Source organism: Bos mutus, chromosome 15, assembly GCF_027580195.1.
Source record: "Bos mutus isolate GX-2022 chromosome 15, NWIPB_WYAK_1.1, whole genome shotgun sequence".
In the NCBI taxonomy this organism is placed as follows: domain Eukaryota; kingdom Metazoa; phylum Chordata; class Mammalia; order Artiodactyla; family Bovidae; genus Bos; species Bos mutus.
The window spans coordinates 18,483,134-18,503,527 of NC_091631.1; the positions used below are offsets into that span (position 1 = coordinate 18,483,134).

A 20,394-nucleotide genomic window follows, 5' to 3' on the forward strand; every position below is an offset into this window, starting at 1 on the left:
CACAAGGAGGGAATTCCAGTGTACTCTTTATTGCAGTCTTGTCTACTAAAACCTTAATGACAGTATTCCATGTAGAATTTGAACTTAATTCTTTATGTGGTATCACTTTGGAAAATGTCATCACAAACATATATGGAGGAGATAAAATGTGAAACAAACTATTTTCTCTGGAATTTGTTCAAACTATATAAGACAAATTCCAGAGAAAATAGTGGATGCTTTCTTGATAAGTCTTTAAATAACGGTACTTAGGAACTTACAAAGTAAGGAAAAAAGAAGTTTTAAAACTTAAATACCTATTCGATTAATAAAACATTCTGGAAGTAGTATTTAACATTTCAAAGTAGGACTTAACCCACTGAAATAGAGCCAAAGTTTTAGTTTTGGAGCATGTTTGTCATAGAGGAAGAAGATTCATGTCTCAATCTTACTGATTCTTCTGGAGTGTAATATTTTTTACCTGAGTTTTTTCTTTGCTTTTCATGAAGATAATTTGTTAGCTGTGCCTACCTAGTTAAACCTCCACTTCCAAAATTCCAACTTTTAAGTAGCTATTTAAAGCAGTATTATTTGGGAAAAAGAAACCATGTTTTCATTCAAAAGAATTAATGGAAAATAAAGTTGATTTGAGTGTGTGCATGGAATTATCTAAACCATGTGAAAGTCTGTTTTCAAAATTAATATTAGAGTTTTAATCAATCCTTTCCAATTGTTATTTCATTCTGAATTGTCTGACAGTATAATTCTTAGCGTTCTTTTTAAACCTTTTTAATGAAAGGTTTTTTAGTTAATGTTTTGACAAGAATTAAAGAACTTTTAATAAGCTATCCATAAAAGTTATATGTCTTACATTTTTACATTTGCATTGATATTTAAGATAGTATAATGTTAATTCCACAAGTTAACTGTGAATGAATATGCTGTCAGTGCTAGATTTTTATCCACATTCATTTAGCAACTATTTATTGAATGTCTGCTATATGTTAGGCACTATTTTAGGTGCTGTGAAATAAACTGATAAAATTAAGTGTGTTTGTGGGATTTTTTAAAAATGATGTTGACTTGTTTTCAAATGAGTCAGTGGAATTATACCTAAATGGAGTATTGAAAAAATGCAGTTATTATAGTAGGCTTTTATAAACTATTGCCACTGAAGCTAAATATGTAGATGAATAAAATTTTTTAAATTAAGTATTTCCATTTTAAAAGGCAAGCATAATGAAATAGTGTCAAATGAATGGAGTTAAGAGAGGTGAAAGGAAAGCAGAACTTACGGTTGTTTAAAAAGGAAAATAAAACTTATTCATTATTTAAAAGGATAATATGTTTATTGCAGGAAAACTAGAAAAATGTAAGCATAAAGGGAAGAAACATCCATATTCCCACTATCTTTTACCACTTAGCCTTTCTAGATATAGCTGTCTATAAAATCTTACTTTTTTGTAACATGTCTTTACATGATAGCACATTTTATTTATTATACAAAATTGCTTCCAAGTACGGCAAAGTAGTTTGTTTTAGACATGCTTTATAACCAGTCCTTTATTGTTGTGTATCCATATTGTTCCCTTTATGAGGAACTAAAATAAATATAGTTTTACTTAAATATCTTTATACATTTGTAATATCTTTAGATTTACCTCTTGGAATTGATATTTCACTATCAAAGATTTCTTACATGATCTTTCAAAAGTTTAGCCAGGTCATTTTTAAAACTGCTTCAGAATTTCAGTAAAAATGACTAATTATAGTTTGTGTGAGAATAGATAAAGGATTTAATCAGTGTACACACTTATGGTGAGAAGATGATTAGGAGATTATTTAATAAGTATTTTTTTAAAAGGAACATAAAATTAGCTTATTTCATTAACAAGATAGAAATAAACTATGCATAGAAGATTGAGAAAACTGAAATTGGATCATACGTACAAGTGTAGATTTTAATTTCTTGGATAAAGTGATAAAAAGGGATCAGAAGGAAAGTTACAGACAGTAATTGTAACTTCCGATCTAAAGTGTATTTGAATAGTAGCATTGAAAAAAAAAAACATAATGTTTTAGTTTGAGGAATGAATGCCCTGTAAATAGGGGAATACTGGAATCATAGGCAAGTTGCTCAAAAAGTAGAGAATTGTCATGCACTGGATTTATATCCACTTTGTTGTAGAAGCTCAATCCTATTTTTAAAAGTGATTTTAAGAAAAGCTAGATGAAATATTACCCATGATTATAGGTTTCTAGTGTACATTGGCTCAGCAGTAATAAAAGTATGTATAGCATTTGTAACAAAGAAATGTATAGAAGGACCTTTGATGCACTGAAAATTACACAAGGAATTGATATTCTGATAGGAATCTGTCAAAATGGGAAAGAAAGTGTTGTGATTTATAAGACTAGAATGATCAGAAGAGTGACTAAAATAAGGCTTTTGTCCAATGATAATTAACTCTTAAAAATAACAGGTCTCAATTTATATGCAGTGAGGAGTATTGGTGAAAGATGAAAGAATTGTAAAGAGTAAATGGTTTTCTACTCTAAAAATTTCACCACATGTTAAAAAGTTGTGTGACTGTACTAATAGAGTAACTCAGCAAAATGAGAGTGAAGTGAGATATTTTCTAAGGCCATGTATGAAGTTCATGTAGAAATCTTAGAGAAATTATATTATTGAATAATATTTTAAGTTGCCTGGAAGGATTTTCATTTTGTTAAGAAAAAAATTCATAAAAGCTGAAAATGAAGGTAACAGGCTAGAGAAGACTAAACGGATGTGAAAGAAAGAAACTGATACTAGGCTTTTGAGGGAAGTGGATCAGCACACTTGCTTGAGGACCTCCCTGGTTGCACAGTACAGAATTTATTCTGTTTTTGAGATTAGTGGCTTATAAAGTTGGTTTTTTGACATTTCTGGTAGCTCAAGGATCCCAAATAATTGTACATATTTCCCATTCTCAATTTTACCATTTAGAAAGAAAATCTATGTCGTACATCAGTGATGAGGGGCTGTGGGGTAGGTGGTGTAGTGGGGTTAGAGTAGCAAAAACATGGAGCCATGAAGATTAACTAGGTGATGTTTTGATACTTTAGACAAATTACTCACTTTTCTCCAAAAGTGAAATACCCTGCTCTGTTTTCCTTACTCAGAATTTGCAGATTATTTTTGAAAAGTAATGACTTGCCATGGTGTTTACAAAATGTTTACTGGAAGCAGAGTTTCAGACATTAAGTGAAGAGGATGAGTCTATAAATGTCAAGTGAGAATTATAGACAGATGCCCTATAAATTGGGGCAAAATCAATTTCAGGTCAAAGTTTTACCTTTGACTATTTTGGTTGAAATTAATTTTGCCTGATTTCCTGGCAATTAATAATTTTTTTTTTAGCTTTGTAAGCGTGGATGAGAATTTGAGAGCATTTAAAAATGACTTGTAAATAAAGATATTTATAACCAAAAGGAAAACACAAAGGAAATATTCAGAAGAGAGATTTACTACCCCAATCAGCTATGGTTTTCTTTCTTTTCTTTTAAAAAACACCTACCTCTATTGCTGTGAAATTGTTTTATGTAAATAAAATCTGTCACAGAAATAACTAAGAAAAATGGTCTCTCTTCTCCCAGTGGTAAGAGTTTTGGCCAACAATTTTGTGTGCATTTCTCCTGCTCATCCGTGTTGCACTCTAGATAGAGACACAGGAAGTGGGATGGGGAGAATAAGTAGATTGGATAAACATACCAAATGTGTGCCTGTTTTTAAAATTCTGCTTCTTTTTAAAAATAATATACCGTGGGCATATTTCCATTTGGTATTTTAAATACCCATCATTGCTTTTAAAGTTTTATGTAGGTGCCAGCTTGCCTTATTCCATGGCACCAAAAGCTTCCTACCTTTACCTGTCACTCCCACCTCCACCATGAGCCATAGCTTGTGTACTTGTATCATTGGGTGATAAAAGTATGGCCGGATCATGCAACTGATGAAAGAATCAGTAATTTAGTATCAAGTTTAAACTCTGCTTGGTGTTTCAGGCCCCCTATAATGGACCTCCACCACAGTTAGCCAACCTGTTTTCCTAGTATCTGTTCTTTCTTGTGTGAATGTTTGCACTGTTCCACAGAAAACTTGAGAAACTCATGTTATTTCATTAACTTTCAGAAATTTGTTTCTCATCAATGGCCAGGATTCTGTCTGCACAGTAAAACTTTCCTTGGTAACTAATTTGCATGGAACTCCTATTCCTCTGGGTTTATAAGACATGGTACCAATAGAAAATAATTTAAACTTGGTCCTATCTTTCCAATAATACTATGATTATAACTAGATTATAAACTTTTTGAGTTCAGGTCCATATCCCCATATCTACTTGGTAAATCCTAAACATGTTACAAATACTTTTTATTGTTTCAGAAAAGTAGAAGATTAATACCTAATTTGGTTAGAGAATTAAAGAATCAAATGGACATAAATTTAATCCAGAACTGAAGATAATAATATTTTTGCTTAGCACATTTTTAATGTCAATCATACTGAGACTGTAAGTGGTTTATACTTTACACTTGTATTTAACAAATGTTACTTAATGTGCACATTTTAAGAGCCTGGAGGAACTAAAAATTTATGGGACAACAAGGTTTTCAACAATCTGTTAAAAGTAAATCTATGTATATGTGTATGTAGGCATACATTTATAGCTACATTTAATAGGAAGGTTATAGAAATAGTACAATATATTGTAGGAAAAATTAGGAAGCACAGATAAGCAAAGCAAACATTTTAAACTATTTGTGACTCCCTTACTAAAACAACTCTATGAACTATAAAACTTAGTTTAGCCCACCACTGTTATATGTAGAGCTAGAAAAGAGCCTGTCACATAGACATACAATTTCTTGTATAAAAATGGATTTGCTGGCTGATACTCCTTTCCTGATGTCTTTAGCTTAAGGTTGGGACTGGGTGGTGGGAAGGAGAATGTTCTGCGGCTACTCTGGCAACTTTAAAATCCGTTGTTTAATCTTAGACATTCTTCAGTGTTTCCCAAATTCTTGAAATCTGCTTACATTTTGTAACCATCTAAGACATCATTTCCAGGGTACAAGGGATTGAAGACAGCAGAAGTATGGTGAAAAAGAGTAAATTAATGAAGGACAGGGTTTATATTTAGGATTCCATTTCTTTCAGGTTTCAGGATTGGGGCTGAACTTTTTGGAAAATTAAGACAAACAGAATGAGGCAGCTTCTGCAACTCAAATTGGTTGTTTAAATTCCACAAAAGTGCATGTGCTGTGCTTTAGAGTAGAAAAGATGTAGAGAACAAATTAAGAGTGTGGATTTACAATTAATTTGGCTATTCATCACATTTATTTAAGCAACTGCCATGTGATCTTACTTGAGATGGGGCCAGACTCCACCTCTGCTGTGTGGACCAGTAGAGTCTTAAAAAACAGTTATTTTATGAAAACCTCAACACAATGTATAGAGACTTACTTTTTTCTTTAGATTGTTTTGCTTACTTTCCGCTATAGAGTAGTCTTGCCGGTTAAGTTTACTAGTCAAATGTGTTTTTGAAACATTTATATAGTTAGTTATTATTATAATTGAAAAACTTAAAAATAACATTAAAAAGTTCTGATGTTACAGAATTTGGTGGGGTTTTTTTCCCCAAGCTATATTGTAAGAAAAAAAATTTTTTGAGGAAATAATTTTTTTTGGCCTTGCCAGGAATCAAACCCAAGTCTTCAGCAGTAAGGGTGCAGAGTCCTAACCACTGGACTTCCAGGGAATTGCCAGTTGACAATTTTTTAAATTTAGTTCTTTCCCTCCACCTTAACTTTTCATATTTTGATATTTCAAATGATTCACCAAAAAAGTAATATTGCAGTTGTATGACATTTTGATTATAAATAGTGATATAAAAATATAAGTATTATGCTTATTTTTTCTTGGAATAATTATTTTTAATTACAAAAATAAAATGGCCATGTTATTAGAAGCTTTGAAAGAAACAATCATTCCATCACACGAACAGATAAATTGTTCATTTTTGGGTATATTTCCAACCACTTAAAAATTTTTTTTTCATTAGAATAAATTAGGATTCCTGTTTGAAAAACAGAAACCTCCGATGACCATTTGCAAGTTAGAGAACTGAAGACTAAACGTAATTTTTTGTTTATGGCTGCAGCATGCAGCATGCAGAATCTTAGTTCCCTGACCAGGGTTGGAACCTGTGCACCCTGCACTGGACAACCAGGGAATTCCCTAAAGATAATTTTTTAAGAATCCCTATTTTTTAAACTTAGGCAGCATTACTTTTAATAGTATAGATAAGATGTGAGCATGTTCTAGGAAACTTGGCAAAATTGTGTGCATATCTATAAAGGGCTTTAAATGGAGGCTTTTATTTTTATTGAAGTATAGCCACTGTACAATGTTATATAAGTTACAGGTGTACAGTATAGTGACTCACAATTTTTATTAATATACTCCATTCATAATTGTTATAAAGTACTGCCTACATTTCCCCATGTTGTACATATATCCTTGTAGCTTATTTTGTACCTAATAGTTCTTACCTCTGAACCCCCTACTCCTATATTGCTCCTTCCCTGTTCCTTCTCCTTATTGGTAACCACTAATTTGTCCTCTATATTTGTGAGTCTGCTTCTTTTTTGTTATATTCACTGGCTTATTGTATTTTTTAGGTTCCACATGTAAGTAATATACAGCATTTATCTTTCTCTGTCTTAATACAGTTAGTATAATACCCTTCCGGTCCGTCCATGTTGCTGTAAATAACAACATTTCGTCCTTTTTCATGACCGACTCGTATTCCATCGTGTGTATTAATACCACATCTTCCTTATCCATTCTGTTGATGGATACTTAGTTTGCGTCCATATCTTAGAAATTGTGGATAATGCTACTCTGAACATTGGGGTGCATGTATCTTTTTGAATTAATGATTTTAGTTGTTCGGGATATATACCCAGGAGGGGAATTCCTATTTTGGTTTTGAGAAACCTCCATACTGTTTTCCACAGTGGTTGTACCAATTTACATCGCCACAATCAGTTATGAAGGTTCCCTTTCCTCCACATCCTCGCCAGCCAACATGTGTTACTTGTGTTCTTTTTGGTGATAACCATTCTGACAGGTATGAGGCGAAAACTACATAGTTTTGATTTGCATTTCCCTGAGGATGCTAAGCATCTTTTCATGTACCTGTTGGTCATTTGCATTTCCTCTATGGAAAAATATCTGTTCTGTTTTTCTGTCCTAAATGGAAGCATTTTCTATGGTTAATGACAGAAAGATCTGAGAATTTCTGATGTCAAAACAAAACTCAAAGAACTATCAAGAGTTTTTTAAAATTTAAACCTAACTATCAGGTAGGTTCCTATACAAAAGTACCCAATTATGCTAAATATATTTTTAAATATTTAACTTAAAGATAAGATGTTTTCATATAAATCTAGTAAACAGTAATCTTTCGAAAAAGAAAAATAGACTAGTAGTAGAATGACCAAAGTGATGTTCTTGTACTAGTTTCACCAATAATGGAATTTGAATATGATCGTCCACATAACCTTTCCTTTTTCTCAAATGAGACCAATTGTAATAACAGCATTGCTCTTTCTGGCCATTTGGTTTACATAGCTCTTTTCAAAGAAGATGTAATGAAAAGTTTATATTCCTTTGTAATTTTGTTAATTGGTATCATTTATTATGAGTATCTGGAATGTCTAGATCTTTTCAGTCCTTGGAAAACCATTCTTAGTAGGCATTATTTGTTTAAAAATGAAAACTCTGATGATGGGAGAGATTTATCACCCTTGATAAAGGGTGATCACATTCTTTTCATTTTACCACACTGCTTCTCCAAAGTAGAGTGGTATTTTTAAAGATTGAATGATGTTTTAAAAGTGAGATACCTGCTAATGGTAATGCTACCAGTGTAGGCTCTATGTACAGGGTGGCTGTCAAAGAATATTTGATTGAATTAAATGAATGACAATCAGTAGCAATGTATTCAAGGCCATAGAGTCTTCCTATATTAGAAGTGTCTTTTTGTACATATGTATTTTGAACTTACACTAATTGAAGTAATAAATAATTGATGAATGAAAGATACAAGATCAACTTATGTAAGAAAAAATTTAAGAATTTTTGTTTACATTTTTGTGAGTTTGAGTGAACTCCGGGAAATGGTGATGGACAGGGAGGCCTGGCGTGCTGCGATTCATGGGGTCGCAAAGAGTCGGACACAACTGAGCGAATGAACTGAACTGAACTGATAGACAATTTTTACTCAAATACATAAATGAAATCATATACATGAAATACAGTCTCTTTTTTTCTTGTCTCTATTCCTCCCTCCACCCATAGAACTCTACCTACCATGATCATATTAGCTTTTTTTTTACAAGAATGGATTATATTATACACATTTTAATCTTTTTTTATCCAATAAAATCTTGTGGACATTCCCCCAAATTACTTGTTATAGCCCTAATTTGTTTTATATGGACATACAAAGCTCCATGATGTGGATGCACCATGATTTATTAATATTAGACCACTTCCGTTTTGGGGGACATTTATTTTGTTAACGATTTTGCTGCTGCAAAGTTTGCAGAAAATAACTGTATAAACCCATTTTCATCTTGGTGTTTTTATTTCTATGGGGTAGGTCCCAGAAGTAAAATTGCTGTGTTAAAAGTTGTATAATTTTTATTTGAGTAGCTTTTCCCAGTGGTTTTCTATAAAGGGCATAACAATATTTGCTCCAGCAATGGATGAAGTCACTAATTCTCATTGCTTTGGTAGTGTTAATACCCTCTGAAGCTTTTACAGTTCTGACGAGTATAAAGTGATATTTATTATTTTAATTTGTATTTCATATTTTGGAAATTTGTGTGTGATGCCATATTAATTTTAACCATTAACATTTTCTCTTCTGAGAATTGCCTATTCAGATTCTTTGCCAGTTTTCCCAATGAGTAGTTTTGGTTTTCCTGGCCAGTTGTAAAAACTATATAATCTGCCATCTACATCTGGAAGTCTGGTGACTTGAATTCATCTTACTTCATTCCCACTCTTAACTTATTTATTTGTACGGAGGCAAGCAGTTGGATAAAAGGAAACCTCAGTTTCTACAGAAGTCTTGAAAGACAGGGCTGGTGGAGCGCCTAAGACAAGGAATAAGAAACTGACTCAGAAATACTTGGCACCCTTCCACTGTCTTTCTGCCCCAGAGAGATGTTGACATCAGCCTGGCCTCCAGGAAACCAAAAAGGAGCTGAATTGGCAAGCTGAGTCCTCCTTACTCTTGTGTAAAGACTTCTCCGCTTTTTTTGTCAAAAGACTACCATCAGCCAACTTGCTGTCTACACCTGCTACACAGCTGTTGTGGTAGAGAGGGTCAACTACTACACTGGGACTGCCAACTCTGAGCTCAGGGAATAGATGGAAAAAATAACTGCCATGTCTAAGGATCCAGCAACAAGAAAGGAACACAAATTGTTGGGACAGGCCCCCAACAAAAAGAGCTTTTGGAGGAGACAGACAATAACTTGAAAAAAATAATAGGAACACAATGAGATTGAAAGTGCAGATTTAAAAAACACAAAAAATCTTTGGAGCTAAAATTGCTAATTTTTGAACTAACTACAACAATAGATCAAATGGAGGAAAATGATAACACGGAGACTTAAATTTGTGGCCTGGAGAATCTAGTGGAAGAAATATTTTTAAACCTAAAGCCAAAGGCAAAGAAAGGATAAAAATAGCAGATTTTGAGGACAGAAGGAGAACTAATGTATATAATAGTTCAAGAAGGAAAAAAAAAAAGGAACAGATTGAAGAGAGGCAGTAATTTAAAAAAGACAGCCTTGAGCTGAAAAAGGCATGATTCTAGCTTCAAGGGGCCTGTTGAGTCCCAAGCAGAATTCATGGTAATAATAAATAATGGGACCTTCCTGGTAGTTCAGTGGCTAAGATCCTGTGTTCCCAATGCAGTGGGGGGGCAGGGCGGCACTGAGTTCCATTTCTGATCAGGGAACTAGGTCCCACATGCAAAACTTAGAGTTATTATGCCACAACTAAACAGACCTGGCACGTGCAAATAAATATTTTTAAAAATAATAAAAATGTCATGTCAATTACTAAGTTCCCATTCTTCTAGGCAGTGTTTTAAGGGCTTTACATTTATTAACGTGTTGAATCCTTACAACAGCCCTACAAAATAGGTGCTATTATCCCCCCTAATTCAGATAAGGAAAAAAAGGTTTAACTATTACAGTCAGAAAGTGAACCCAAGAGATCTGACCCCAGAGCTTTGACTAACTGCCTCAAAGAACAAAGACTGTTTAAGCAAATCCTGTTACGATTTATGATCTCTGAAGATGAAGGGTGAAATCTTACAAGTTCCAGAGAGCAAGAGCAAGAAATCAGCAAAAGAAGAGCCTGTCACCAGAGTTCTGATCTGTAGTACCTTAAGCTAGAAAGCAGTGGGAAAATTTATACATACTACTAATTGGAAAGGACCACAAGCCGATTTCACTAACCAAATTATTCATGTATCAGGCTGATACAAAGATTTGCTGATTTATCAGAATTGAACAACTAACCCCACCTACCATCTAATGAAAATATTCAAAGGGAAATCTAATAGTATTTAACCCTTGTCTTCACACATGTTACTCCTCCTACCTGGAATAAATCTCCCTTTATCAGTCTAACAACTCATTCTTTTTTTTTAATTAAAGTATAATTGATTTACAGTTTTGTGTTAGTTTCAACTACATAGCAATGTGATTCAGTTGTGTATGTGAGCATATATTTCAGATTATTTTCCATATTAGATTATAAGATGTTGAGTATAGTTCCCTGTGCTATACGGTAAATCCCTGTTGCTTATCTGTTTTATGTATAGTGATTTGTTAATCCCATACTCCTAATTTATTCATCTTCTCTTCTCTTTCCCCTTTGGTAATCATAAGTTTATTTTCTATGCCTCTGAGTCTGTTTCTGTTTTGTGTATAGATTCATTTGTATTATTTTTTTAGATGCTACATGTCAGTGACATATAATATTCATCTTTGACTTATTCGGTCTATCCATGTTGCTGCAAATGGCCATATTTCATTCTTTTTCATGTCTAAGTAATTGTGTGTGTGTGTGTGTGTGTGTGTGTGTGTGTGTGTGTGACACACCACATCTTCTTAAGCCAATCATTTGTTGATAGGCACTTGGGTTGTTTTCGTATCTTGGCTGTTGTTAATAGTGCTGCTGTGAACATTAGTGTGTATGCATCTTTTCAAATTAGAGTTTTCATTTTTTCCAAATATATGCCCAAGATTATGATTGCTAGATCATATGGTAGCTCTATTTTTAGTTTTTTAAGGGACCTCCATACTGTTCTGCATAGTGGCCACACCAATTTACATTCCCACCAACAGTGTAGGAGGTTTCCCTTTTCTCAATATGCTCTCCAGCATTTATTATTTGTAGACTTTTTGATGATAGCCATGCTGACCTGACACCTCATTCCTAACATCTTAACTTCTAGAAAATCTTTTGCAGTCCCCTAAGCCTGAGTTTTCCAGCGTTCTTGCCTGGAGAATCCGAGGGACAGGGGAGCCTGGTGGGCTGCTGTCTATGGGGTCGCACACAGTCAGACACGACTGAAGCGACTTAGCAGCAGCAGCAGCAAGCCTGAGTTTTATTCGCCTCTTAAATGCTCCCATAGCACCCTGTAGTTCCCTCCCCTTGGCGCTTGTTTCCCCTGTAGAATTGTAAGCTCTCTGAGGACATAGACAGACTATGCATGATTTGTTCACTGTGGTATCCCCAGTGTAGCAGGTTGACAGAGTGATCAAAATTTGTGTGGTCAAAATTAGCAAATCTTTTTTGCTACCGTACTCAGGTTGTTTTAGTCATAGTCCTTCAGGGAAAGTACAAGTTTTGTCTTTAGTAGATCTATTCAAAGCTTTATTCAAATATGCCTTGTTTGTATTTCTTTATTCATCTTGTGACTGTTTTACAAAATTTTTAGTTCACAAAATTTCAACATATTGAATGTATAACATTTTTACATGTAAAATTTATGTAAGGCATATTTACAATGCATGTTATCCATGTTGGATTTAGACTTCTATTATTTATTATTTTTGAAAGGCAGAATTAATAGGAAAGTATAGAAGTGAATTTACAAGCTTAATCAAAACACTCAGAGATAGTGTTTTAATACTCTAAAAAGAATAGTGTTAATTCTATTTTTTTTTCTTCTGTTTCTCTGCAGATTAAAGCTAAAAATTATGACAAGGTAGAAAAGGTGAGTCCTCTTAAATACACTTTGAATTTTATGCTGAAGTTTAACTTAGGACTTAACATTTGTGAGGCAAATAGTAAAATGTTAATAATTACTGAATCTAGCTAGTGATTATATGAGCTTCCCAGGTGGCTCAGTGGTAAAGAATCTGCCTGCCAGTGCAGGAGGTGGAAGAGATGCAAGTTCAGTCCCTGTGTCGGGACGATCTCCTGGAGAAGGAAATGGCAGCCCACTCCAGAAATCTTGATTGGGAAATCCCATAAACAGAGGAGCCTGGCAGGCTACAGGCCATGGAGCTGGACTTGACTTAGCAACATAACAACAAAGTGATTATATAGGAGTTCATTGTACTTATTCAGCCCATTCGTGTGCTTGAAAATGTTCATAATAAAATTTTGGAAAGGAAAGTAATTATATTCTCCTGACCAAAATTATGAGAATGATTTTGATTAAACAAAATAGACGGAGTTGTTATTTGTCATTTATTTGTAAGAAGCTAAATTCATGAAAGGAGCTGAATTTGTTTCTTTAATGTTTCATTTCAACTGTGTACATAGGAAATTTATTTAACTATGGATTCTCATATTTTACTGTATTTACAGCTATTTCAGAGATGCCTTATGAAGGTTTTGCACATTGATTTATGGAAGTGTTATCTTTCATATGTCCGAGAAACCAAGGGTAAACTACCAAGTTACAAGTAAGTTAAATCAGGATCTTAAGGATGCAAGTCATGTCCTAATTTAGTCATCTCCTCTCGCAACTCTTAACTCCAGAGGATGAAGAAATTTAAGGATTTGAAAAATCAGGATTCTCTGAGAAGTTAGTAAAACATGGGGAAAACCGCTTTAAAGAAAATCACTGGCATTAGATTTATTCTGGAGAGTTGAATCATCCAAGCCCCTCTTCTATATTGAAACACTACTTTCGCAGCTCCAGATCATTTTGTTCAGAGGCTTGTTGTCAACTTAATAAAAGGCTGCTTCTTGTCCTGGCAGCACTCTTGGCAGGTTACATTTGTGATGTGCTTTTTAACTATTCGAAGGCACCTTTGACAGTGGTATTGTGTAATTGACCTCCTCACTAGGACGCACCCTCACTTATCTATCTTTGTTGACTATAAATAATGGACCTTCTCAGATGCTCTTTTTGTATGTAACAAATAGGCAGATTATTTCTAGAACCAGAATTCTTTGTTTTCTTTTCTTCCTTAGTCTTATATTGAACAAGTTCTTTCTCCCTAAATTTTACTTCAGAGATAATAGATCTTCAGCCATAACTTACCTTCTTAATCAATGAATCAGATATTTCCCCATTTGAATCTCTACATATAAGAGTCAGTTTGAAGGTTATAAAATTATATAAAACATGGCCCCTATCTTTGATAAGCTTACAAGTAGTAGGTAAAAGAAACAAAGTATATAAATTAATGACATTAACAAGCTAAACACAAAAGAACACTGTATACTTGCAAAGATGTCATTCATTTTGTTTTTATAAAAGATTTAAATGTTCTGATCCTTTGAACGGAAGTTATGATTATGTTTTAGTTATAGATACATTTTAATAATGGTTTTTCTGTTATTAAAATGTATCTTTCACATTTATTTCAGAGAAAAGATGGCTCAAGCATATGACTTTGCACTGGATAAAATTGGAATGGAAATTATGTCTTACCAGGTAGAGTTAAAATTTTCTAATACATACACTTAATAAATTTGAAACTAGTAAGAAAAATACTAACATTTTCTTTTATTTCTTAGATTTGGGTGGATTACATCAACTTCTTAAAAGGCGTGTAAGTATTTACATAGTTTTATTTTCTGTGTGAACACTGATTTAGCTACAATATAATTGATGGCATTTCTCATCCAATACCAGGGAAGCTGTTGGATCTTATGCAGAAAATCAGAGAATAACAGCTGTTCGAAGAGTTTATCAACGAGGTTGTGTTAATCCAATGATCAACATTGAACAGCTGTGGAGAGACTATAACAAGTATGAAGAGGTAAATTAGGAGAGAGTAGTTTATTATTATGACAAAGTGATTTTAATTTCCATGCGTTGTGGGTTTGTAGCCTTTCTAACGTTAGGTACCTGGATATCAGTGCTGCATACATTTGTTTTCATGTTGATTGTAATGAAAGGACCATTCCTCATGTTTTGAGACTCTCATATTACTGTTGAGTTATTTTTTAGAGAATACTGTAGGAGAATTATAATTCTTACAAAACCATTTTTATTCAGTGCTAAACTACACCCACACAGTCATACACATACCTGTTGCCACTGGCTCTTATGAAAGAGTTCCTTTTGGAGTTCCTTTTCCAGTGTCGGGATGAGTTGCAGTGCACCTGTCACCTAGTTACAGTGATGTGATTATTGCCTTGCAATTGTGAGATGTGGGACTGTGGTCCAACATCTTTGTTTCATAGGAAGTGATTTATTAGTATTTTATTGATTAATTTTTGGCTGTGCTGTGTCTTTGTTCCTGCACAGGCTTTTCTCTAGTTGCAGCAAGCAGAGGCTACGCTCAGGCTTCTCATTGCAGTGACTTCTCTCGTGGCAGAGTGCAGGCTCAAGGGCGGGTGGGCTCAGAAGTTGCAGCTCCCCAGCTCTGGAGCACAGGGTTAATAGTTGTAGCGCACGGGTTTAATTGCTTTGAGGAATGTGGGTTCTTCCCGGATCAGGAATCGAACCAGTGTCTCCATTGTGAGGCAGATTCTTCACTATTGAGCCACCTAGGAAGCCCCCAAAGAACTTTTAAATTCAATGTGGCTTTTACCTATGAATACTTATGTTGGAATTAAAGCTGAGAAAATTTCAAGATATTTATTAATTCATTTAAAGTTTATAGTTATAGACTCCTTATATTTTTAACATAAGTAGTATTAAACTTGTATTTCCCAAAATAAGAAAAAACTCTGAGAAATGTGGCATTATTTCATATTTTTGCAAATCTCTCTGGTATCTAGCACTGAGGACAGATTTTCATATCTGCTTCTACATTCTATCTGGTATCATATTGAATGTCAATATAACTTCTGAAAAACTCCACTGTATATTTGTGAAAGGAGCAAATCATGTCTCAGTGATATATGAAAATTGTTTTGATCTTATGGACCCTCAGAAAGATCTTGGGGAACAGGAATCTTTGGACTACTCTTTGAGAACTACTAGGCATGAATGAAGTTATGCAGACCTAGTTAGAAAAAGGCTTTTAGAACTAAGCTATGGCTATTCACCCAGCTGAATCTGTACATCATTCTTTATTAGTAAAATTTTATGTGAAATAATTGACCCTTTCCAAATCATTCCCTATCTTTGAAGTTTACTGCCATTCTCATAACATATAGGCAGGTCCTCCTTGTTTTCTTAAGCATATAAAGTGATCAAACCTTTATTTTACTAACCAAAAAACCTCTCAAAATAAATAATTGAAAGTTACTTAGCAAACAAATAAACCATATTATCCTAATATTAAAATATATTTAACTTTTAAATAATGTACATTTTCTTTCTTTTCTCTTAGGGTATCAATATTCATTTAGCTAAAAAAATGATTGAAGATCGGAGTAGAGATTACATGAATGCTAGGCGGGTAGCAAAGGTATGGAATTCCATCAGGCCGCTTACTATAATGTTTGTTATGAGTATGTTATTTACACAGGGGCTTTTCCCATCTGGTATCACTCAATATGTTCAATCATTGGCAATCTTCACTAATAACAGTTAATTACATTGTCTGAACAGATGATGTATTTGATATTTAAAGTGAAATACCTCTTTACGGACTTGTGAAAGGATAAAATAGAATAAATCAAGTTTGGAAGAAATTATTTTTTAAAAGAGAGAAACAGAGGTTATAGAGACAAAGTTCTACATAGAATTAATCAAGTAGTTGTTATCCATCCCTCCTATCTGCTCATACATATCTGAATACTGTACTACTGTCTGGTCTAATGACATTGCTCTCAGGGACAGAGTTTTGTCTTGAGTACATTCCTTTCCCCTCAGTGAAACTGTTAGAAGTTAGGGAAAATAGCCTAATACTATGAACTATTGAAGTTTTAAAGTTTCTCCAGAGATGGCAATAATGATGCCACCAGATCATTAGTCATGTTGATCTGTCAACCTCTCTGTCCTGAGAATGACTTTCTGTATCACCTACAGAGAGGGCCCAGGGCTGTTCTGTTCACCTTGTCCTGGGAACCTGTTCTTGGGTAATTAATCTTTATCTTTCTCCCTGCTCTTAAATAGTTTTTAGCTTATATTAACAAAGTAGTAACTAAGATCATGGCATCTGGTCCCATCACTTCATGGGAAATAGATGGGGAAACAGTGGAAACAGTGTCAGACTTTATTTTTTGGGGCTCCAAAATCACTGCAGATGGTGATTTCAGCCATGAAATTAAAAGACGCTTACTCCTTGGAAGGAAAGTTATGACCAACCTAGATAGCATATTCAAAAGCAGAGACACTACTTTGCCAACAAAGGTCCGTCTAATCAAGGCTATGGTTTTTCCTGTGGTCATGTATGGATGTGAGAGTTGGACTGTGAAGAAAGCTGAGCGCCGAAGAATTGATGCTTTTGAACTGTGGTGTTGGAGAAGACTCTTGAGAGTCCCTTGGACTGCAAGGAGATCCAACCAGTCCATTCTAAAGGAGATCGGCCCTGGGTATTCTTTGGAAGGACTGATGCTAAACCTGAACTCAATACTTTGGCCACCTCATGCGAAGAGTTGACTCATTAGAAAAGTCAATGATGCTGGGAGGGATTGGGGGCAGGAGGAGAAGGGGACGACAAAGGATGAGATGGCTGGATGGCATCACCGACTCGATGCTCATGAGTTTGGGTGAACTCCGGGAGTTGGTGATGGACAGGGAGGCCTGGCGTGCTGCGATTGATGGGGTCACAAAGAGTTGGCCACGACTGAGCGACTGAACTGAACTGAACAAAGTAGTATTTGGGGAGGGGAAAGGCATTTTGAACAAAATATTCCAAACTGATCAACTCCATTCCATATATGAGTTGTTCTTCAGCTTACCACAGAATTCTAAATGCTTATTGTCTAGGAATATGAGACAGTAATGAAAGGTTTGGACCGCAATGCTCCGTCAGTGCCTCCTCAGAATACTCCTCAGGAAGCTCAGCAGGTGGATATGTGGAAGAAGTACATCCAGTGGGAAAAGAGCAACCCTCTACGCACAGAAGATCAGACCCTGATAACTAAAAGAGGTAACAAGATTAGGTCTCCTGAGACTCCAATTATATGCATGTTAGGCCACTTGATATTATCCTATAGGTTACCAAGGCTGTTTTTTTTTTATCCCCAGGCTTTTTTCCTCTTATGTTTCTCAGACTCAATAATTTCTATAGATGTCTCCATGTTCACTGGCCTTTATTTTATCATATACAGTATGCTGGTGAGCCCATTTGGTGAATTCTTCATTTCAAATATTCTACTTTTCAGTTCCATAAATTTCCATTCTAGGAATTTTTATATGTATTACAGTTTTCTTTTTTCTGTTGAGATTCCATGGCCATTACCATCTTTCTCTTTCTGTCCTTGAATATATTTAAAATAGTTACAAAACCTTGTCTGCCATTGAGGGTTTGATTTCTTTTCCTCTTGACTGTAGGTCACATTTTTTGTTTTGTCAGAAGTCTGGACATTTAAAAAAAAATTTCTGGACATGTAAATGATATATAGTAAAGACTAGATTCTGTTATCTTCCTCTGAAGAACGTTGGGTTTTATTTTAGCAGGGAGTTAAATTACTGGCAGATCTCGACTTTGTGGAGGCTTGGTTTTACAGTGTTAGGATGAGCCTGTGTTAGTGGCCTTTATCTCACGGTAAATCTCTTAGTCCTGGGATATAGTCTTTACTCTTAAGACAATGGAAAGTTCAAGGTGTTTACTCAGAATCCCTTAACCTGATGGGAGTCAGAATCCAAACATGGTCTCCATTACAGTGGGCAGCTGATGAGATATCACTCCAGCTCTTTCAGCTCTTATTTCTGCTCGGGCTCTTTGTATTTTTTCCTGTGGATGTCTATTTTAGAGTCAGTTAAAAATTTGAGGGCATTTATGTCCAGATTTTCAGCCTCCACCTTCTGTTGTTCTCTTTTGGGGGATTTTTCCCCCTTAATTTCCGGTTGCTTTTCTAACCCAGAACTCCATGTCACTTACCTCAAGCTGGTAAAACTTCAGCATTTGACTTGAGCTCTAGCTATCCCAGAACTATACACACAGGGCTGTGTATTTGAGGGGAATAGCATATTAAATACATGTCTACAATTTTTAAAAATTCCAGTTTTTTAGTGCTCAGGCCTCTCTGATTTCTTTTTCTTTTGGTCATTCTCTGGTGCCTTCAAATTGTTGCTGTTTGTATTGTTGATGATTTTTTTTTCCCTACGAGAGTTAGTCTTATACAGACTACTCTGCCACTGCTAGCACGAGACTTTGGAACTTAAAAAGACTCCGCAATCTTGCCTTGTTCTCTTAACCTAGCAAGTACTGTTTCCTTTGCCTGCACCATTTTTGTATCTGCTCCTGTCCTTCCTGCCTCTCCTTACACTCTCATCTGACCAGATTCTATCCCTTCTTCAGGTTTCGCTTAGATGTCAGTTCCTTAGTGAAGCCTTTCTTAAGTCTCTAAACTATGTTAAGTCCTGCTGCTGTAAGTTAAGATTACACTGTACTTTCCTCATCGTGCTTATTTTCACAGTTGTTTTCTTAATATCAATCTTCCCAAAATATTGCAGACTTCTTGAATATAGGAAGTCTTAGTCACTGGTATATTCACAGTGTCTTTCACATTCCTTAGCATATAGTTCGGAGAAGGCGATGGCACCCTACTCCAGTACTCTTGCCTGGAAAATCCCATGGATGGAGGAGCCTGGAAGGCTGCAGTCCATGGGGTCGCTGAGGATCGACACGACTGAGCGACTTCACTTTCACTTTCATGCATTGGAGAAGGAAATGGCAACCCACTCCAGTGTTCTTACCTGGAGAATCCCAGGGACTGTGGAGCCTGGTGGGCTGCCGTCTATGGGGTAGCACAGAGTCAGACATGACTGAAGTGACTTAGCAGCAGCAGCATATAGTTGGTACTCAATAAATATTAGTTTAATAAATGGTAAATGAATGGGTTTGGGTGGATGATAATAATCACTAAAGTTTTTTATTTCTAATTATCATTCATTATTGAGGGGCCTGTCTTAGCCTGAAAATTTAGTTGTGATACTTATATGGACAGTTTTATAAATAATGTTTATTCTAATTAAATGTTGCAAATGTCTTCTCTTAGTCATGTTTGCTTATGAACAGTGCCTGCTGGTGCTGGGCCATCACCCTGATATTTGGTATGAAGCTGCCCAGTACCTTGAGCAATCAAGCAAACTGTTAGCAGAGAAGGGGGTGAGTGTTCATTTTTTCCCCCCTTTTTGGTCTTTTCATGGTTTTGATATAGCAATAATTTACTAAAAGTATAACACTGAATTTTGGTAATAATGTGTAAGAATTGAAACTTGAATCTTATGTCACTATGAATCTTAGTGACCCTGTGATTAGACTAGCTTAGAATTAAAACATAGCGGCTCTTTTTTAATGCATTAAAGTGATGAATCACTTAGAGCACTTACATAATTCTTTTTTATGTTGAAATAATGGAAGAAGTCTTTGGAATTTTTTAAGAATCCAGAAATGCATGTATGTCCATAGGTATATACATATGATGAGTCTGTGCTTTATTCTCTTTCAGCTACCTTAAAATTACTGTAAGTGAGCTTTCTTTTTTCTCTCCTAGGATATGAATAATGCCAAATTATTTAGTGATGAAGCTGCTAATATATATGAAAGAGCCATAAGCACTTTATTAAAGAAGAATATGCTTCTTTATTTTGCATATGCAGATTATGAAGAGGTAAGTTAAAATATTTAGAACTTTCTTATAATTGGATTTTTTTACTGCAGCACTGAATTTTTTTTCCTAGCTGCTTCGCCAGGCATGTTTCTTTTTGAAGACAAAGATAATGCAAAATGAACCGTTATTAGTCC

General features: G+C 34.9%; 1 protein-coding gene across 1 annotated transcript in view; it reads left to right on the forward strand.

Annotated features, from left to right (window-relative positions):
- CSTF3 (cleavage stimulation factor subunit 3) overlaps positions 1-20,394 on the forward strand; it is a 67,424-nt gene that overhangs the window by 37,071 nt on the left and 9,959 nt on the right. The window contains exons 4-12 of the mRNA XM_005890880.2: positions 12,303-12,335; positions 12,935-13,032; positions 13,946-14,012; positions 14,096-14,130; positions 14,214-14,340; positions 15,865-15,942; positions 17,409-17,571; positions 19,646-19,755; positions 20,144-20,260. Coding sequence (XP_005890942.1) covers positions 12,303-12,335; positions 12,935-13,032; positions 13,946-14,012; positions 14,096-14,130; positions 14,214-14,340; positions 15,865-15,942; positions 17,409-17,571; positions 19,646-19,755; positions 20,144-20,260 — 828 coding nt within the window. The remainder of the gene's footprint in view (positions 1-12,302; positions 12,336-12,934; positions 13,033-13,945; positions 14,013-14,095; positions 14,131-14,213; positions 14,341-15,864; positions 15,943-17,408; positions 17,572-19,645; positions 19,756-20,143; positions 20,261-20,394) is intronic.